We start from the raw sequence: 21,618 nt of genomic DNA, 5'->3' as shown, positions 1-21,618 counted from the left end.
CAACATGTATGTAACTGGTGGCAATAGCAGTAAGCAAGTTTATTGCCGTGCTGCAGTAATGGAACCCAACCCCGGCATTACAGGTGTGATTACAAGAAGCCGTGTAATGTAGCTGAAGTAATGTTTGGATGTTTGAAGTCAGTATTAGTTATTGAGAATAATACGTCCCAAAAGTAAAAATTGAAAAAAACGGACAATTTGGCATCACTGCCGAACTCATCGCCTGCTATACGTTGAGTTGAACCAATGTGGAATAAAGCGTTCAGAAAACCATCCCACTGTGTGTAGTGTTCTGAAGAAAGCGTTTTCGAAAGACATTATCCAACGTTTTCCCAATATTAGTAGCAAAGTTAATTTACTATCCTTCCAAACTTTATGCAATTGTTTTTCATCTTGTTATCTATCATAAATCCTTTCAAATTGGAAGCAACCACCATGTTTTATTTCATCTAAACGTAATTTATGTTTCGATAATGCGATAGTAACGTTCCTGACAGCCCAAAAAGGTCAAAGAATCGCGATGAAATATCATCGCACTAAAATGTTTAGCAGCCATCCGTAGGTGGTTCCTTTCCCGCCAACTAAAACATTTCATCTGCTTCCTCGAAATCTCGAACGTACTCAGATAAAGAAATGATGGAAATAAGGATATGAAAAATGCACAAAATGTGATGCACTTTTCATTGGATCGCACAAGTCACCGGTAATATTGCATCATAGCGGTTCAATGATAGCGAAGCTTGCAAGTCACGAGTGCACCAGGGCGCAGTATAGACAACTATCCCGCGACAACAGCAAAATCACCATCTTTACCAAGATATCGTGTGTTTTTTTTCTTCCACTGAATCTTACGTGATTGTGTAACTTTCAACTTTAAGGCGATCTAACACTGTTACACTCAAGATCCCTTCTTCATTCCAGCGTGCGTGGGGACCGTACCGACGGCGTCTTTAAATTCTCCATTCGCAAACATTGCCTGTGAAGTGTAGAGCTTACACCTTCTCCAGGCACACGGGGTCGGGTGAGCGAAAGTAAACAAATCACATGTTGACTCCTGTACTGTGTCAAAATATCAAGTTTGTCGGTCACGAACTGCATAGAGGCCTGCGGGAAAACAAAACACAGAAACAGTAGTATTTACAACACACCCTTAGAAGCATAACAGCTGAACTAGATCATTGTTGGTAGTTTGGGGTGCTTTTGAGTCACCCCAAATGAAGCTCCAAATATAAGATCATCTACTTCGTTCCATTTACGTGCTCGAAAGTCATTAAGCGATGGGTGTAAATATGCCAGAGCAATTGTTCGCCCGACTAGCATAATAAGAGTTTGCGCGGGAAAATATGAAAGCAGATGATGGCAACGCAGCCGCATGGTTAGCGCTTACCAAACAGAAACATCGTGATTAATCGCCTTTTCGTTATTTCTTAACATTTTTTTTCGCATCAGTTTCTGTTTGGGAAAAGCAAAGACCTATAAAACCGAACAAATCATTTAATGATTCCCCATTCATCAGAATAATGTAGGGGCATTGGTTAACTGCAACCCAACGTAACTTCGTCCAAAATAGTTATGTGTCGAAAATTCCAAGACGTATGGAGGATTTAGCAGATCCGACTCTTCAAGGACAAGAAGCGGAGTTTCGAAGCGTCGGACGAGCAACTGATGCAGCATTTATCCCAGTCGGGGGAAACTCGCAAGTTCTACAGGATGTTGAATGCGGCACGGGGCGGTTTTACTCCCATAGTCGCTATATGCCGCAGTGAGGAAGGAGATATCCTGTCGGACGAGTGAGAGGTGATCAACAGGTGGAAGTGCTACTAGTGCACCGAACTAGGCGCAGGAAGCAGAGGAGTGCAGGACTACGACAGCCAGCATGACGATGACGAGGTACCCCCGCCATCCCTGGACGAAATCATCAGTGGAAACAGGGTGTCATACACCCGGTGTACAAAACGGGCGACAGCATGGAATGTGCTTACTTCCGGGCCATCACAGTCCTGATGGACCGATGGTCCTGATGAATCTTTACTCTACGGCAGATCCTCCAGAAGTGCCGAGAGCGCCAGATCCTTACGCACCACATGTTCATTGACTTTAAGGCGGCCCACGATACCATAGATCGAACCGAACTATGGAACACCATGCAGCAGTACGGATTGCCTGGGAAGCTGGTACGGTTGCTAAAGGCCACTATGGACGGGGTGCAGTGTAAGGTGAGAGTTTCGAGCATGCTGTCGGAATCGTTCGAATCTCACCGGGGTCTGAGGCAAGGAGACGGACTCTTCTGTTTGCTGTTCAACATCGCTCTGGAGGGTGTCATGCGATGCGCGGGCTTCGACATCCGGGGCACGATTTTCACCCGAACCTTCCAATTTCTTGGCTTCTCCGGATGACATCGACATCATCGGACGGACAACTGCGGCGGTGTGAGAGGCGTACACTCAACTGAAACGCGAGGCCAATAGAATTGAATTGAGCATCAATGAGACGAAGACAAAATACCTGCTTGCCGGAGGCTCTGACCGTGATAGAGCCCGAGTGGGAAGCAGCGTGTTAGTCGACGGTTACAACCTCGAGTTGGTAGAGGAGTTCTGCTTCCTTGGTACGATCGTAACTTCGGACAACTACGTAAGCAGCGAAATCCGAAAACGCATTGTTCAGGGAAATCGTACCTACTACGGACTCCACAAACTTCTGCGATCTAGAACACTCCAACAAGACACGAAATGCACGATTTAACGCAGCTTGATACGTCCTCTGCGGGTACGAGTCTTGGACTATGCTGACGGAGGACGCCAATGCCCTCGCCATTTTCGAACGGCGGGTGTTAAGGACTATCTTTGGCGGTGTGTGCAAACAGGGCGTGTGGCGAAGGAGAATGAACCACGAGCAAGCTGAGCTGTTTGGCGGTGCTGATATCCTGACGGTAGTCAAAGCCGCAAGAATACGTTGGCTGGGACACGTGATGAGGATGCCGGACTCATGCCCCACCACGAAGGTGCTCGTCAGCGACCCGTTCGGTACGAGGCGTAGAGGAACACAGCAAGCTCGTTGGCTGGATCAAGTGGGGTCTAACCTGTCGAAGATCGGATGCAGCCGTCGATGGAAGACTGCAGTCCTATGCCTGACCTGACCATGACGGCACGACGTTTTCAATCCTGAGCAGGCCAAGAAGAAGAAGATGGAGGATCTCTTCTGATCGATGAAAGAATGATTATGTGATCTTAGAAAAGATAAAAAAATATCTTAGTTGTACGAATGTAAGCGTTTAAATGTATAAAACAGTTATAATAAACGGCGACACCGGAACCGATCTTCATACGGCACGATCGGGACACAAGTTCCATCCAGACCGTTCCGCATAGTGAGGACTAACAATCCAACTACATGGTATTTTTTTTGTATTTTAAGACACTAATCATATGTTTTTAGTTAAGCATAAATTTCCTGTTTGTATTCTATTTTTGATTTAATGTCTAACATTTACAAATCGACTTGTGTTTCGGTAAAGATAATTGTTTTCAGTTTTTTGATTTCCAAATTTCATTAAAATAGCTTAACAAAATTAAAAAACAAACACAAAAATACATCAGAAAGCGCCAAAAAACGACTCGAGACGTTACCAAAACTATGCTGGAAAGACTTAAAACAATGTCGGTAATAAAATGTCCGAACTATAGACAATTTTTACTTGAACTTTTGTTTCAGAAAAACATTTCATCGCGGTTTTACCATGCCCATCAGTGATACAGCAACCTTTCGCTAGAGTGTCAATTAACACACACAACTTACCTCTATCGATGTATTAATAATTCCACAAACTCCTACCGCCCTATAAAACCATCACCATTGGGTCCAGATTTGACGCTTCCAGATTTGTACTCTTCGTCAATCACCAGTCCGTCACATCACATTTCCAAGCCGGTTCGCTGCCGATAATTTTCGAAACAGCTTAATGTATCCAAACTAATTGGTTGTTTGTGTTGAATAAGCATGTTTATGGTGATTGATGCGCAAATAAAAACTATTCAGCACCGGCGAACGGCCGGCACCCGGCTTGTTGGGTGAATATTGGTGTGTGCCGTTAATATTTACACTAACATCCTCTACCTAAGCGCCATCTCATCGCTCTTGATTCATTGTAAACCATTGTGCCTCAACAGGTTCATCGCTGTTTTCCGATACGGTAGCTACCATCAATGTTGTTTGTCGCTTAGCATAGCTAAGCTGTTATAGATTCCAATGTAGACCGGAGCTAATTCGCCGCCGCAAACTGAAATGTGGAATTTATATCTCTTGCTCTGGTTTTAACAATTCCATCCGTCGTTCAGTGCGCCGTGTGGGGTATGTTTTGTGGACTGCTGCTATAAAGCAACAACCAGACAGCAACAATGAATGAGCGTGCCATAAAGCCTATGTTAATGGATTCATTTTACACGGTCCTCAACGTGATGGGTGTCCTGTGGCTGGGATTGGTTATGGTTCCAATAGTTGCCGTATTATTATTCATTACCAGCAAACAGTTTTACGATCTACTACTGATCTACTGATCTCAATCCATTTCTATGATACGGTGTAAGATTTTCTGAATTTGTAGTACCAAAATACATTTCACCAGTGAATCAATTAATTATTTTTTCGGCGTTAGTAAGCTTGTTGGCTTTACTAGCAATTCCCACAGGACAAATGAAAATGATTTGTTAATTGTAAATTGTAAATTAATCTGGATTGACTTTTCTTTTCAGCATTTTTGATGATGTCATCCCTAATTTTATGGATGAAATTTTTAACTAATTTAATTTTGTGAATCTATTTTCCCTACAAGTTTTTTTTAGATATTTCACATTTTTCTTCATCAAGTTCATTAATTACCTTAGGGCGGCGGTAAATGTATGTTATGTAATTTATATTTTTGTATGATTTTTGGTTCGTTTTGGAAAAAAAATCATCATCGATTCAAGTTCGTTGACCAAGTAATGCAACGAGTTTTAGCAGTGCAGGAATTAAAACGGAACCTGTGATAAAAAGAGAACTAGCTGTTACGATACAGCCACCACTACTGGCACACGTTTTGTATGTGCCTAGCATACGGTGGAAGATGTTCCTTTTACTGAGCATTAGCTAAGCTTCTGTCCTCGCACAAATTGCAACTCGACAGCAGAAAAATTAAGCAAATTTTTCACCTTACGCAATCAGCGCGTAAAGACGCGCGTCGGTTCACTTTCCTATCAGGTTGTGGCTAAAACGAGTGCGCAAAGGTAGTAAAAGATAGTGAAACCGAACATGCAGGGAAAACATTTTACCAGTTTAGTTTTCATACATATGTACGTGCAACACTGGTGCGAAAGATATACTCGATAGCATAAGTGTTAACATTTTTTACTAAATCCGACGACGCGAAAACTATTTCAAAATATGATAATATGATACGACACAATCAATGCTTTATAAAGTGAATTCTGTTGTAGCAAATGAAAGATCTAGCGTTATTTCTTGAGTGAAGTATGCAAACTACATTTGCAAATTTTAAACAAGTTTTCAATTCACCTTCCCCAGATTACAAAACGTTTCCTGCAATTATTTGACGAGTTTAACGATCGCGGCAGGTCCTCAGACGGGTAACAGTGATTGTAAGGGAATAGACATAAAAAATCGTCAGCCCAGTCTTCCACACTGGACCAACAGCATTGAAGCTTCGTAACGGTCCTTTCGCGCCATTCGATGTCGTTTGATTGCGTAGGACTAGCCCGTGAAGAAGTCGCAAGTCTTTCGAATATTCACAGCTCACAATACGCACCAGACGCTCACATTCACTTTGTGTAGCTTTGGCTAGCGAAACACTACCATCAATAAGGTTACTAGTGCTTCCTATGCACGTAGAAAACGTTAAATCCATTTTGGCTCGCGTATTGATCAAGTGATCTTCCCGTGCAAGCTTCACCACAGACCGATGGTTGCATAACAAACTGCAATGAACTTTGAAGGAACGGCTTCCAGCAGGAAGAAAAAAAAAAGGTTGTTTGTTTACATTTGCTGGCTGCAGCACAAAAGCGCTAAGACCAGTGACCTATTTGCAGACCCATTCTCGAAAACGATTGTTACAGATGTACAGTTAACGTGGCGCTGTTTGATTTTGATGATGTTTTTGCACCTATTTAAACAATAACATTCAGCAACATTTTGAGAGGATGCAATTGGTACGAAAGTAAAGTAAATTGTTCAACAATAACTCCTTAATAAAGTTATCAATTCATTGCGAAAAGTTGCTATTATGATGTCCAAAGATAAAGTTTCACTGTCTTTTTATGTTGTTTCATTTTTAATACTGTTTAAAAATCTATTTCGGTAGCCCAAGCGATAGCGGCGTCAGTCTTTCACACTGCAGAACCGGGTATCAAACCACAATCGGGACCAGTCTCATCTCATCGTACGCAGGTCTGACTATGCTGCTTTATACAGATACAATCATGTTCAAGAAAGTCGTCAAGACTGATGTGATGTTGATGATGACCTCTCGAGATCACTTTTTTATAGTTTGTGTTGATAATAATGCTAGAATGTGGTAGAGAAGCACAGAAGCAAACTATTTAACATCGAAATTCGTTGGAATCGGAATGAAACAAAAACAATACGGTGCTGCACATTTCACCGATATCATCAACGGTGAGCAAAACCAGTCTGTTTCAACTCTTTCACCTTGACACTACAAAACGAAAGAAGATTTTTAAAATGCATTTGCCACTATGCTATCGCCTCTTTCGGATTTTGCTATCATCCGCTGGATCCATTAGCTCTTGACGTTCAAGGTCGTATCACGTAACGGTTCAAATTGATCTGCCTGAAGCAGTTCTATAGTAGCAATGTAAATTGGTCGTCCCTCTCAAATTCAATACCATAATAATTTTTATTCAAAAAATTAAATCATTTCATCTGGTGTCATCCAGTGTAGCAAAACAGGCACAATCATGCATAATTTTCTATGTAAAAAAATTTAAAAAGCACTTTAAATTTAACTTGACATATTATATGTAAAAGCTTTCTCATTTGAAACATTTTTCCCATGTGCTTGAAGGAAGATAAATTGCCGCGGCGATTATTATAGAATTAATTAGTTGTTAACTTGATTTGCGCTTCAATTTATCCTATGAATTTTTATGATGGAAAATTGAATTTCAACCCACCCCCAATTTCTGTTTCATGAGGTTTAGCATGAATGAGTGCCGCATGCAAACGAGTTTGGATGAAATTACCCACCAAAATGAGGTTGCAGGGTCCGAACGAAAGCTGTGGAATAAAATATCAATTCATTTACTGTACTCAAATGGAAGCGTTTATTGTTTGACCGATTAATGTTCATTACAGCGTGATTCATTAAAATATTACAACAGAGTCACCAGCGTGATCACAAATTAGAAGTATCAAATGTTTTTCACTTTAAAGCAAAAATGCACGTATGTGGTTTTGCGCTTGACGCTGCTCTTGATATCATTTGAATAACACTACGCTTTTGGAAATAACGTCCTCGCTTAATCTGCGCCACCCGGCATGATAGATTTGCCCCTGCACGCATAATTCAAATGCAATTTATTCGCTCCCATATGCGGCCAGCCGAGCCAGTACCGCTGACTCTTCGGTCGGTCGGTCGCAGGTGTGACAAAAAATAGGGTTGTCTCTGTGTGATAATGTCTTCCGAAGGTAGCGGCAGCTTAAGGGAAGCGATAAAATTACCATATCATGCACCACCCCTTGCTTCCCATCGACACTTGGCAGCCCAATGGCAATTCATCAACGTAGTGTAGCTGCCTCGTAACAACACGGCACTTGGCCACGGTGTTGAACCGAAAAAGTGTGTCTATGTTACAATCGGTACAAACACTAGCACAAAACACAACCCAGAAGTAATGTAGCACAGATCAGTCGGAGCATGAAGACAGCATAATTCACTACCGGAACCACTCCATGGAACCGTCCCTAGTCTGCGCTTTCCAGCACTTTTCATATCATGACCGATTTCCCTCTCCCCACGATCATCTTACTCAACACTGACCACGGACAATCACAGGAACGCAAAGCGCCACACGTGCAGCGTTGGCCTCACACTAGAAACCATTGCCAACTCGCAGAAATGAAGCAGGGGGTAGGAATGAAAGTGATATGGGGTTTGTCTATGCGAATGTTTGGTGAGAAAGGGAGAACATGTGTGAGTGTGACGCTTTGGACTGTTTAGGGATTACTCAATCAATCACCAAGAGGCAACAAATAAAGGTAGGTATGGCGTGTTAGATTTCAATTACAATATTAAGAGTACAAACAATTCCTGTTGTGTAAACTGCGTTCCAATCTTTTATTTCTAGCATTTTATATTTTATAGAAAAATTTACACACCTTTTTCTGTGGGGTTTAGAATGTAATACACAATGGAAAATCATAAACTAGGATTGGTACGCGAACTACAATGCCAAAGATGTGTTAGAAACAATGAATGAAATTAGAACATTTGAACACTTTGGGTTTGATCCATGGCCCAAAAACCCCAAAAATGCTGCAAAGATCACTAAAAACCCTAGATGATATCCACAAAGGACTTTACTCGTATAGTTTTAATCAAATCGTTGAAACAAAGCCTTGTCACCAAGGAAGAATGTGTCACTGTACTCCTCAATGTCAAGTCCAAACAGCCAAAGTCAAAGCACGCGCATTTACTTAATGTTTATGTGTACTATTAGGTCTACATATTAATACACATATAAGCCGTTCCGTGTTATTTTCGCTGTAATAAAATGTTACGAAAACAACAAATTGTCTGATAATGGAGTACACCCCTTCTTACTTTGGATTCGCTTTGCAACGCTGCGATTTGACCTATTTTCGTTTATTGTAAGCTGAAGCTAATGTTTTACTGCTGGCCACCAAGCGCACTCGGTGCTTTATTAACTCAATTGATGAGGCGGCTTGATGAAGTCCATATTAGTCATCAATGGGAATGATGCGCATCTCCTACCTTTCGCTTCGTCTTGCTTGGTACATGTTACCAAAACTAACTAAAAGAAGGATTATCTAATATGCTTCGGCCATTCAACTACACTCTGCAGCAGTCCGTGTGAAACCAACATTGCCTACCACTCAGCTGGTCCAATTGATGAAAGCACGGTGGCTTTCGGTATCACCTAAAGCCGGCAGACGTGTCCGAGCGAGGGCACGTCCCGGGTGAGTTAAGATGAAATTAGCCGTTAAACTTCGCTTTGGCGTTTACTAGATTAATACCCGCAGCAAAACCTAGTCACTACAAAACATGCTGCAGGTCAGCCGGGAATGCCAGTAGCAATCAAAACGCGTGGACTGTATTAATCGTCGTATTTTAATCGACGATCGTATCGTTAGTTGAGGCCTCGGAGGTTCCTCCATTGAGTGAAACGAAAAGCGATTGTAAGGTTGGCTCGTAACTTGTAGGAAAATTGTACCTCTTGGAGTGTTTTTGTTTTAAATTACATAGATATTCTTACAACCTACCCTCCAGTGCTGCGTAACAAATCATCCAACGTAGCAAATGAGTTGATGAATGATGGAAATTTTAGGATCATATCTTCTTCAATGCGGGTTGGTTGAGGTAAAACTATTAGGAAGCAATAGAATGATTGTAAAATATTATCGAAATGTAATAAATTTTGCTATTTTTTGAAATTTTTTATTGTTAAGACAGCTATTGGACCGTATTGTCAACCCCGCATGTATTGACTGTTTTTATAAACTAGATAACCGGAGCGTTTCCTGTGGGTGGGTTAGGATAGCTATGTTACTGTTGTTATTATGGCCAGACCGTTTCTTTATGAATAAAAAAAAACATCAATTTTGTCTCATGTTCTCTTACCATAATCAAACAAAAAAAGCAAATGTATTAAAGTAAGTTTATTCATATATTAGCTGTTACAGAAACGAAAATTTAAATTGAGGTTAAACATTTTGATATCAAAAACACGCTAACCACGCACCTCTTTTGCGCATTTCGTCCTCGTGGGCGTAAAGTGATCGCATGTCAGTTAATGGAAGCAAAACGAACGCAAAACACAACTAAGCCACACATTTACAGCTCCTAATGTTATCGACGGAATGTTTATGCTTTGGCGTGGTACCAGGAAATCATGCCAACATCAATTTGCCGCATTCCTAGCCTTCGTACATTTATTTGATAGCGTTTTAAACCTGTATAACAAGCGCTGGTAAGTGATTTTATTCAATTGCACACAATCAGAAATATTCAAACAATAACACAAACTGCCGAAATTTATCGAGGTATGTATATAACCTGGAAACACATGGTGCTATTGTTTTTCTCCCATGTTGTTTCGATAGTTGTGTGTGTGTGTGTGTGTGTGTGTTGTTATTTATTTTACACACTTGCTTCGTGTCAATGGCAAGCTGCACAAATTTGAGGGTAAAGTAATCTGCTTCTGACGTAACCTAATCTACTCACAACCACCACATACCAAATGCGATACGAGCCCAAGTCTTAAGCAGGAGCATTACCTGTTTGCTGCGAATCCCGGCAAACGAAAAAAAAAAGACATACATGAAGCTACAGTTGGGTCTGTAATCGCTACACGATTTAGGCAGGAGATCGCGTCCGGAAAGCATCGAAAGATACTTTCACTAGCCGCAATAAAAATAAAGTAACACTGGCGACATACTGATTACGGCATACGTGGTCGTTTGGTCAGGCCTGGTTTGTGAATCGGGCAGCGGGAGGGAAGTAGAACATTGGGCTATTTCCCTAAGCGAATTCCAGACTCTTTCTTCATAATTCAAAACTTTTTTTTTAAATGTACTGCTTAACATGTTAGTTGATGAAAAATATATATCTTCCTGTGCAGAAAACAAAACAGAAAATTCATCTAACATTTTAAGGCTGACAAAAATGTTGTCAATGTCAACTTAAATTATTTTGTGATCTTCAATTTAATCTTTGATTAAGGTACGATCCCCGATAGTCAAAGAAGTAACTTTGATTTTTAAATTGATGTATACATAATCTTGCGCCACATTTGTTATTCAGTTATTTGAATAGAGGAATGCAAGGAACTGTAAATGAGATTCTAATATAAAATATAAACTATAATAGAACAAGCTAGTTCTTTTTTTTTGTTTATTTAAAGAGGCTTTGTGTCTTTGAGGCTACGTTCGACTCTCTTAGTTAGTACTATTTTATTTTATTTAAATTATAGTATTACGTTTTACCGCCGTATACTTAGTTAGTGTATTGCTGTTGCTGAGCTACCGGTGGATTTATATGATGAAGCTTGGTCTACACCGAATTGAGCACGTCTTCGACCAGGGTGAAGTTCCTCCATCCACGGCTGAGGTTCGATCACCGACAGGTCGATTCCACTGCTGCTGTGCCTCGTGTCGAACATACATACTCAGCATACAACATACTCATCACGTGCTTTAGCCATTGCATTCTTTCGACTTTGACAACCGTCGGGATATCAGGACCTCTAGGATACTATTTGAGGCTTACTTGTCTAATGTAGAGCACACAACTAGACTCACATACGCAATATGAAACACCTTGTCTGTCCGATAGCACAACAGCAACAGCAGAAACGGATATTGTATCCCATACGAAGTGTTTGCCTAGAAGAGGACTTTAAAGATTGTTTAAACACGAAAAAGAATAAGAACATGTATAACCTATTCATTAACGCTAGCAGTGCCTGTTTTTGCAAGGCATGACGGGAGTTCAAATCCCATTCGAACAGTTTCGCCCATTCGTCTGTCTATTCTGGCTTACTGTATTAATACGTGGTATCAATAAATCTTTCAAGCGATTAGATGACCCGCACGATCTAGTAAGTCGTTGAGTCAAGAAGATGTAGAACGGCATAACATAACTTTTACTTCAACTTTTTAGTTGATGGAACCCGATGAGCTGTAAACTCATGCTGTAATACAAGACCTGCGTCGTTACTGCTTCGCCCACGTGATCGCTTCAAACCATCAACTACCAAAAGTAATGAAACAGCCGCTTTGATAAAAGCGGCTAACGTGCATTTCAAAGATGTTGGGCGTTCGGAAGACTATCGATTTAAAATCATTGTTCACAGTCTTAAATAATAAAAATTGCTAAAAAACAAATCTTTTATTTTCATTTTTTTTCCAAAACCGTCTTTTCTCATGAAAAGGATTTATTTTCATTTCAAGTTGTGTGCGGGCCGAAGCATCAAGGTTGGTATATAAAAATGACAGCACATATCAAGACTGTCAACGGAGATAGCCGTGGTGTTTTCCTGCAGTGAAGTGTGCAAAAGCGGTTGTCATTTGTTGTGAAGCCCCGAAATTCGTGACAAAGCAATAATATTGTAATTTCAAAGAAATCAAGCGAGAATCATGGTAAGTTCGACATACTTTGCAAAGTGTAGATGCTTATGTATCTTTCTTCATTATATGGATTCAAGATTGATTATTTGCTTTGACTTTCGGCTGCATTAATCTATTGCTCTACTGCGCTTACTTTACAATTTGCCGTATTTTCTATTTAAAGTTCCGCAACCAGTACGATAGCGACGTGACGGTATGGAGTCCACAGGGCCGTCTTCATCAGGTCGAGTATGCGATGGAGGCCGTAAAGCTTGGTTCCGCGACGGTAGGATTGAAGAACAAGGAATATGCTGTGCTAATTGCACTGAAGCGTGCTTCATCCGAGCTATCGTCGTACCAGAAGAAGATAATTTCCATCGATGATCATCTTGGCCTGTCGTTCGCCGGCATCACGGCCGATGCCCGAATCCTTAGCCGCTATCTGCGCCAGGAATGTTTGAACTACAAATATTCTTACGACGCGTACTATCCCGTGGGGCGCTTGATTAGCAATCTTGGCAACAAGATGCAAGTCTGCACGCAACGGTATGACCGGCGCCCGTACGGTGTGGGACTTCTCGTGATCGGGTACGACGATCAGGGCCCGCACATCTATCAAACATGCCCGAGCGCCAATTTCTTCGACTGCAAGGCAATGTCGATTGGATCCCGTTCCCAGAGTGCTCGCACGTATCTCGAGAAGCACCTGGCAACCTTCCCAGATTGCACTAAGGATGAACTGATTCGCCACGGCGTGCAAGCACTTCAGGATACGCTGCCGAACGAGGTGGAGCTGAACAACAAGAACATCTCGATTGCGATCGTAGGCAAGGGTGAAAACTTCCACGTTCTGGACGAGCAAGCGAACGATAAATACTTAAGCAACATAGTACGCCGTGGTGGTGGTGGTGCTGCTGCTGAGGCTTCCGCCGGTGGTCAACCGCCCCGTGACGACGGTGACGATCAGCCCCCAAACGTACCAGCGGATCCGATTCCGGTAGTGGCGATGGAAACGTAAATGAATCGCATCCGCTTACTGAGGGGTCGTGCGATATGGTACGTGCAACGTTTCCGGAGCATCGCTACGATTTCAGCCCAACCTGGAATGTTGCTTTGCATTTAGAAAACTGAAGGGTGGGAGTTTGAAATGGCGTTTCATTTCAAACTCCCACCCAACTTCGGTTTATCAGAACATAAGAACACTCTCTGGGTGATTGTCTTTACTGCGAATTATATTTTCAATAAAAACTGTAACGAATGTTCATTATCATTTGCACACTGCAAGTTTTATCATGATCATGTGTGGTTGTGAAGTCAATACTTTGGTGGGAAGTTTTTATCCTCGATTTGACTTGGTTCACGAGGGGATATCACAAGCGGCTTGATGATGTAGAATCCTATGTGTAAAGCGACGATTGTTCCGGCCAACAGCTTTAACATGCCTTTGCGATCCATTTCTTTTTCGCCTTTGCCCTTGAGCCGATTCTGTGCGTCTCAAAATATCGCGGCTTTTGTAAGCTATCCGTAGTTTACGCACAATCGTGCCGGGACCGGCAACTTGCCTACGATTTTATTCAGGCTTTTTGACAGTTCGTGTCGGGATTGGCTGAAAACAGTGCTGCACACAAAAATGGCAACCGAACAATTCAAATTGCGAAAAAGTTGCTATTTTCATATCAGACTTTTTGAAAGCGACATGTGTGCTAGCTATTTTAAAGTTATTGAGATGCAAGATTTGTTTCCATTCTGCAAATCGATTAGTTTTGATAAAAAAAATGCATTGATGGTAGCTTCCATTCTCAGTTGTGATATTATTCTAATTGTTCCGCTTATTTACTTAATTCAAAACACTTCACAACAAAGGAAGTTTGATGAAAGATGAATTGAATATGACAAGGGAATCTAATTTGTGTAAAATTAAGAAATGACGTTTTTCGACATGGACGTGATATTCAAATTTTTAAGCGCTTTACGCTTTTGTCGATACTTGCCGATGTCCACTACTTTCTGGGGTAGAATGGGTAGAATATCACTACAAGATTCTCAGCTACTTGCCCCGTCTTCATTTATAATAAAATTGAATTAAAAAGCATTCCAGGTTGCTAGTAATACCATAGCTATAAATGAAGTTAGCGGAATGCATTTGGTGTTCGATCTCATCACTCTTGAAGCGTTTTTGGAGACGAGCGCAGTCTCAAATCCGGGACAAAATCACTGTACAATCAATAGACTTCCAAGCTACACACCAACTCTCCTTCTGGCTTCTCCTAACTATCATATCACACTAGAAACACACAAAACTGAACTAAGTTTGGGATCCAATAGGTTTTATATTTGCTTTTGCGGTTCATGAACTGCAGATGACACTTCAATCACCGAGCAATGTTGGATGTTTCACTATCTTTAGAAACATAACAAACTCTCCGGCATTCGGTATGCTGATGTTGATTAGCAAATTTCCTTCTCCTTGTGCAGCTGTCCCTTAGGCTATGGAGCCTGCATTGGATGCGATACGCGGCCACAGGTCAGCGCATTCTTTCGCCACGGGTCCAGTGATAGCAGAGCCTTTCATTTCACCCTTATTGTTCACTATCACTCCGGCATTATCCTCAAAATACAGGAACACGCCATCTCGCCTGCGGAACGGTTTGCGTTGCCGAATGACGACGGCCGGCATTACCTACGAAGAGAACGGTTTATAAGAATGATGCACTCTTCGAAGCGTAGCAGAATCAATGCAACAACACTGGGGATTCAACGCACTTGCATTGAATTAAATTATGTTGACTGGATTAAACTAGTTTTCGGAAATCTTACCTTCTTACGCAGCTCCGGCTTTCCCTTCTTCACCGTAGCTACGAACATGTCACCGACTCCAGCGGCAGGCAGACGATTCAGGCGACCCCGGATGCCATGGACAGCAATGACGTACAGGTTCTTGGCACCCGTGTTGTCAGCGCAGTTGATGACGGCGCCAACCGGCAGACCAAGCGAGATGCGGAATTTTCCTCCCGCGGATCCTCCACGTCCTGTAGGTGAAAGCAAGTAATACACACTGCATTAGCAAACTTCTAAAGGACATCGGCTTCGACCACCACAACAGCCAAGACATCAAAAACCACCGCATTCATCACAGTTGCTATTAGGTATGCTTGGGCCAAACAGGCCTGTTGACTTGTTTGTTACCCGCACATTAACTACGATTTGCACATGGTTCGACGTGACGAGACACTGCGGCAGTTTCGAAACATCATTGCAAACACTTTGTACGGAAAGTAACGCGATTTACCTCTCTTCGACATTGTTTAAGTCTGCAGCAAAATCAAGTGTGTCTTTCACACAAATCCGATTGCCGGAAAAAGAACGCAAGAGAGCCACGATTGACAGATCGTTGACTTCCGCTATTGTAGATGACAGTCGGAGCAAGCAAACGTTGCACATGCTTAATCATTTCAAGCAAGAAATAAAAAGCTCTTTTGAAGAATTACGGAAAAACAAATCTTTTAATGTACGAATATAGCAATACGGCCTGGCCGTCCCTTATGAATAAAAAAAAAAAAAAAAAAAAAATGTACGAATACCCTCTAAAAATGCTATTACACGATCAAGAAAAAGGCCACTAATTTAACATCTAAAGGCTTTGAATTGAAAGCACATAATTTTGTTATTTTTAAACCATTTATTGAATTGATACTTGGGTAAATGATTGACACCGATGACAAGTTGACGTGTCACGAAAAAATATAAAAAATTTTCAACAAAAAGATAGGCGATTGGATTCATTATCGAGAATTGGAAGGAAATATTCACAGCTAGGCTCACTGGTTTTAATAAAGTGTGTCACAACGAATATCCGGTGCAAGTGAGTGTATTTCCACATAGCCAAAGTAGTGTGACGGTATGTTGACTAACTTTGAAACGAAATCGGCTCGCGTGAAGGGCTTGTCGTTTCATCCAAAACGCCCATGGATTTTGGCTAGGTAAACCCATTAAAGATACGTTTACGTGTTTCCGAATCGGATGATGCCATAGTAATATTTTTATTGTTACCGGTTTCAGTTTGCACAGCGGCGTTATTCAGTTGTGGGACTATCGCATTAGTACACTGATTGAAAAGTTTGATGAACATGATGGCCCGGTACGTGGCATTGCGTTCCACAACCAGCAACCCTTGTTCGTGTCGGGCGGGGACGATTTTAAGATTAAAGTTTGGAACTACAAACAGCGCCGGTGCATCTTTACCCTGCTGGGTCACTTGGATTATGTTCGTACCACTGTGTTCCACCATGAGTATCCGTGGATCTTGAGCGCTTCGGATGATCAAACCATACGCATCTGGAACTGGCAGTCGCGGTCGTGCATTTGCGTCCTGACCGGGCACAACCATTACGTCATGTGCGCTCAGTTCCATCCGAGCGATGAAGATATCATTGTCTCAGCATCGTTAGATCAAACCGTGCGTATTTGGGACATTTCTGGTTTGCGCAAGAAAAACGTTGCTCCCGGGCCCACCGGTTTGGATGACCATCTGAAGAATCCGGGCGCTACGGATCTTTTCGGTCAAGCGGATGCCGTGGTAAAGCATGTGTTGGAGGGTCACGACCGAGGCGTCAACTGGGCCAGTTTCCATCCCTCGCTGCCTTTGATCGTGTCTGGTGCGGATGATCGGCAAGTGAAGCTGTGGCGCATGAACGAATACAAGGCATGGGAAGTGGACACGTGTCGTGGCCACTACTACAACGTGTCCTGTGTATTGTTCCATCCACGGGCGGACCTAATCATTTCAAACAGCGAAGATCGCAGCATACGCGTCTGGGACATGACCAAGCGCCAGTGCATTCACACATTCCGGCGTGAAAATGAGCGCTTCTGGATACTGGCGGCACATCCCAATCTGAACCTGTTCGCAGCAGGTCACGATTCGGGTACAATTGTATTCAAGTTGGAACGCGAACGTCCGGCGTATGCTGTGTACGGTAACTGCCTGTACTACGTGAAAGAACGCTTCCTTCGCGAGCTTGATTTCAACACAAACACCGATTCGGTCGTCATGACAATAAGAGGTGGAGGAAAAACGCCCGTCTACAGTATGTCGTACAATCCCGCACTCAATGCTGTGCTGCTTTGCACACGCACCTCCAACCTAGAGAACAGCACGTACGATCTGTACAGCATCCCGCAAAAAGACAGCGGCTCGCAGAACAAGGAAACAGACAGCAAACGCTCGTCCGGTGTAACGGCTGTCTGGGTTGCGCGGAATCGATTCGCCGTGCTGGATCGCGCCAACCAGTTGGTGATTAAGAATTTCAAAAATGAAGTCACGAAAAAGATTCAGACCCCAGTTTGCGATGAGATATTCTATGCTGGAACTGGCATGTTGCTGCTACGCGAACCCGAACACGTGACTCTGTTCGATGTACAGCAGCTGCGCTCTCTCGCACAGGTAAAGATTGCCAAGTGCAAATATGTCGTCTGGTCTACCGACATGAGCCACGTGGCACTGCTGGCAAAACACACGCTCAATATCTGCAACCGACGATTGGACTTGCTCTGCTCCATTCACGAAAGTGCGAGAATCAAGTCCGGAGCGTGGGACGAATCGGGTGTATTTATTTACACAACCTCGAACCACATCAAGTACGCGATCATTAATGGTGACCATGGTATCATACGGACGCTGGATTTGCCGATTTACATCACTCGCGTAAAGAACAGTCAAGTATTTTGTCTGGATCGGGAATGCCGCACACGGTTGCTCACGATCGATACGACCGAGTACAAGTTTAAGCTGGCGCTCATCAACCGGAAGTATGAAGAGGTGCTGCACATGGTGCGTAATGCTCGACTCGTGGGGCAAAGCATTATTGCATACCTGCAACAGAAGGGGTATCCCGAGGTGGCGTTGCACTTCGTGAAGGATGAAAAGACGCGCTTCGGGCTCGCCCTCGAATGTGGCAACATTGAGGTAGCGCTGGAGGCAGCTAAAGCGATGGACGACAAACAGTGCTGGGAGCGTTTGGCCCAGAGCGCACTAATGCAGGGCAATCACCAGGTGGTGGAGATGTGCTATCAGCGCACGAAGAACTTCGACAAACTCTCCTTCCTGTATTTAATAACGGGCAATCTGGAGAAATTGAAGAAAATGAACAAGATTGCCGAAATACGCAAAGATGTCTCGGCCCAGTATCAGGGTGCATTGCTGCTTGGTGACGTTGCGGAGCGAGTGTCTATACTGAAGAATTGTAAGCAAACCTCACTTGCTTACCTGACCGCGAAAACTCACGGCCTGGAGGAGGACGCTGCGCAGATGGCCGAAGAATTTGCGACGGAAGGTAAAGATTTGCCGGAAGTCAGTAAGGATGCTAAATTCCTTCGGCCACCGGTTCCAATTCAGCAGGCCGAAAGCAACTGGCCGCTGTTGACCGTTTCAAAGGGATTTTTCGAAGGAACTATGATGTCGCGCGGCGCTACTACCGTTCATCAGGCTCTAGCACCCACGGAGCTGGTAGCCGAGGCTGCTGAAGAGGAAGATGGTTGGGGTGTAGACGATGATCTGCATGATGTGGACCGGTATGAGGACGCGAAGGACGAAGACGGGGCTAAGCCCGGCGAAGGTGGGGAAGGAGCTGGCTGGGATGTGGGTGACGATGATCTGGAGCTGCCGGAAGAATTGATATCGAAAATTTCAGCTTCGAATGCTGGCGGCAATAAGAACTTCTTTGCAGCCCCACCGAAAGGACACCTACCGTCACACTTTTGGACTATGAACTCACAGCTAGCGGCGGATCATGTGCGGGCCGGTTCGTACGACTCCGCCTGTCGCTTATTGAACGATCAGGTTGGCGTTGTTAATTTCGCTCCATACAAAGAACTTTTTATGGAATCGTACGTAGCATCGAAAACATCCTACAGCAGCTTGCCTCACGTAACATCGCTTTCGGCCCACCCGAACCGGAACTGGAAGGAATTGAACCCCAAAAACTGTCACCCCACGCTTGCCTTCAAGTTGAACGATCTGGTTCAACATCTGCAAGCCTGTTACCAACTAACAACGACCGGCAAGTTCGTAGAAGCGATCGAAAAGCTGCAAAACATCATACTCTGCATACCGCTGCTAGTGGTGGAAACAAGGCAGGAAATCGCGGAAGCACAACAGCTGCTCACCATCTGCCGCGAGTATGTGGTGGGCCTGCAGATGGAGACTGTACGAAAAACGCTTCCGAAAAATACACTCGACGAGCAAAAGCGAATTTGCGAGCTGGCTGCGTATTTTACGCACGTGAATTTGCAACCGGTGCATCAAATTCTTACCCTACGTACGGCGCTGAATCTGTTCTTCAAACTAAAGAACTACAAAACGGCCGCTTCGTTTGCGCGTCGTTTGCTGGAGCTTGGTCCACGGCCCGAAGTGGCACAACAGGCGCGGAAAATATTGCAAGCCTGTGAAATGAATGAAGCCGACGAGCATAATCTACACTACGACGAACACAATCCGTTCACACTGTGTGCCGTCACGTACAAGCCGATCTATCGCGGAAAGCCAGAGGAAAAGTGTTCGTTATGCTCTGCCTCATATCAGCCGGCGTACAAAGGCGTAACGTGTGCCGTTTGTAAGGTGGCCGAAGTGGGCAAGGATGTAATAGGCTTACGCATTAGTGCGTTGCAGTTTAAGTAATGATAGTATTTGTTCTCCTTACGGTGATGTATAATTAAAGTATCTAACGCATTTTACAACAATGTTTTGAAGAGGTATCTTGTCTCACACTGAAAATGATACAGCTTCTCAAACATTCCCTGATGCATCATCCGTTCTTATAAACGTTTGGTAGACCCTATAGAATGGACATCATTTATTAACGAGGATGGCATGAATCGTACATCTTCTTTTGGGAAATAAATTATAACAATAAAATATAATCTTCCTTTAAAAACGCATTCTTCAGTTTTGGTATGAGAATTTAATTTATAACAGATTTTGAGAAATAATTATCGGTTTAATGTTTATAATTCATAAAAACAAGATATCCATTTTGATCAATAATATGATTTATAGCATACGGGATTTTTGGCATTTAAATATTTGTGTTCTGTCTGTCATCTAACGATGAGTTCTTTCTTCGCCAAACATTGTCCAATCTTCAGTAGTGCAAGCTACAAAGAGTGAGATCCTTTCGTGTTCAACCCCAATCATGATACCTAATAGATGTATCCGATTAAGTGAACAAAATTCCATAAGCTTACCCTGGCTCGGGCTTGGTACTTACTCAATGACTGACGAGGAAGGAAAGGAAGCCATCAAAATGGCCATCGATTTTGGTTACCGAATGTTTGATACGGCTGTAGCGTATGGTAATGAAGCGATCGTTGGCGAAGCTATACGTGAAAAGCTTCGCGAATATAGTCATTTGACACGTGAAGATTTCTTCATAATCTCCAAACTGTGCGGAACGCATCATCGGTTTGATTTGGTTGAAAAGTGCTGCAATGCGTCGGTGGAACGTTTGGGTTTGGATTATGTCGATCTTTACCTGATGCACACACCTGTTGCTCTGCATCGCATAGAGAAGAATAGCTCGACCAAAGGAACGGAAGTAAACTCCTTCGACAATACTATCAGCCCAACTGAAACGTGGTTTGGATTAGAAAAATGTTATCAGGAAGGTATCTGCCGTTCGATAGGCGTGTCCAACTTCAGCGAACCTCAGCTTAAAACGCTCCTGCAGAAAGGATCAATTTTCCCGGCAGTAAATCAGATTGAATGTTCGGTAGGATTCAACCAAAAACAAATGCGCCAATTTTGCCATCAACAACAAGTGCTCATTATGGGATACGCACCGTTGGGAAAACAAAAGCTTCCGTTCCTAGCGAACCAAAGCGTAAATGAAATTGCATTGGCGGTTGGTAAAACTCCTGCCCAAGTCTGTTTGAGATATCTCGTGAGTATTGTTGTGCTAATAGCTTAACGTGGCATTGTCATTGTATGTACTTTTACTATTTCAGATTGATGGCGGTGTTGTGCCTATAGTCAAATCTAGCAATTGCTACCGCCAGCAAGAAAATATGGACATTTTCGATTTTAAGCTCACCGCACAACAAGTGCGGGAGTTGGATGCCGTTACAGGCAATCAACGAGCCTGCAATATGCGTCATTTAGCAGCGGCGAAACATTTTCCCTTTACCGATGTCGCTTGAAGCCATGTGCTGAGTTTAATTGCTAATATGCACAGCGGAGCGGTTGGAAAGTATCCTCAAATACTCTTG

At 43.0% G+C, this 21,618-nt stretch overlaps 4 protein-coding genes across 4 annotated transcripts; 3 read left to right on the top strand and 1 right to left on the bottom strand.

The window, feature by feature from the left end:
• The first annotated feature begins 12,303 nt into the window (after positions 1–12,303).
• Positions 12,304–13,621, top strand: LOC126565194 (proteasome subunit alpha type-1-like). Its single transcript, XM_050222344.1, has 2 exons — positions 12,304–12,390; positions 12,542–13,621. Exons 1-2 carry the CDS (start codon positions 12,388–12,390, stop codon positions 13,373–13,375), a joined length of 837 nt encoding a protein of 278 aa, XP_050078301.1. The 5' UTR covers positions 12,304–12,387; the 3' UTR covers positions 13,376–13,621.
• A 1,042-nt stretch (positions 13,622–14,663) lies between these two features.
• LOC126565584 (60S ribosomal protein L23) lies at positions 14,664–15,758 on the bottom strand. The gene is made up of 3 exons (XM_050222776.1): positions 15,647–15,758; positions 15,175–15,386; positions 14,664–15,037 (listed from the first exon to the last, which is right to left on the bottom strand). Exons 1-3 carry the CDS (start codon positions 15,657–15,659, stop codon positions 14,840–14,842), a joined length of 423 nt encoding a protein of 140 aa, XP_050078733.1. The 5' UTR covers positions 15,660–15,758; the 3' UTR covers positions 14,664–14,839.
• Positions 15,759–16,240: 482 nt separating this feature from the next.
• LOC126563902 (coatomer subunit alpha) lies at positions 16,241–20,094 on the top strand. Its single transcript, XM_050220693.1, has 2 exons — positions 16,241–16,337; positions 16,417–20,094. The coding sequence occupies exons 1-2, from the start codon at positions 16,258–16,260 to the stop codon at positions 20,030–20,032; spliced, it is 3,696 nt and encodes a 1,231-aa protein (XP_050076650.1). The 5' UTR covers positions 16,241–16,257; the 3' UTR covers positions 20,033–20,094.
• Positions 20,095–20,532: 438 nt separating this feature from the next.
• LOC126565094 (uncharacterized oxidoreductase Mvan_2161-like) lies at positions 20,533–21,549 on the top strand. The gene is made up of 2 exons (XM_050222233.1): positions 20,533–21,293; positions 21,358–21,549. The coding sequence occupies exons 1-2, from the start codon at positions 20,547–20,549 to the stop codon at positions 21,547–21,549; spliced, it is 939 nt and encodes a 312-aa protein (XP_050078190.1). The 5' UTR covers positions 20,533–20,546.
• The last annotated feature ends 69 nt before the right edge of the window (positions 21,550–21,618 follow it).

This window comes from Anopheles maculipalpis, chromosome 3RL (assembly GCF_943734695.1).
Source record: "Anopheles maculipalpis chromosome 3RL, idAnoMacuDA_375_x, whole genome shotgun sequence".
In the NCBI taxonomy this organism is placed as follows: Eukaryota; Metazoa; Arthropoda; class Insecta; order Diptera; family Culicidae; genus Anopheles; species Anopheles maculipalpis.
Note: the sequence above shows the minus strand (reverse complement) of the source record. Positions and strands in the feature narration are given on the sequence as shown.

Coding starts and splice junctions, on each gene's coding strand:
- LOC126565584 (XM_050222776.1), bottom strand. Junction 15,038..15,174: donor AGCCGGAGCTGCGTAAGAAG/GTAAGATTTCCG, acceptor TTCTCTTCGTAG/GTAATGCCGGCCGTCGTCAT.
- LOC126563902 (XM_050220693.1), top strand. CDS start 16,258: ATGTTGACTAACTTTGAAACGAAATCGGCTCGCGTGAAGGGCTTGTCG. Junction 16,338..16,416: donor CGCCCATGGATTTTGGCTAG/GTAAACCCATTA, acceptor TACCGGTTTCAG/TTTGCACAGCGGCGTTATTC.
- LOC126565094 (XM_050222233.1), top strand. CDS start 20,547: ATGATACCTAATAGATGTATCCGATTAAGTGAACAAAATTCCATAAGC. Junction 21,294..21,357: donor AAGTCTGTTTGAGATATCTC/GTGAGTATTGTT, acceptor TTACTATTTCAG/ATTGATGGCGGTGTTGTGCC.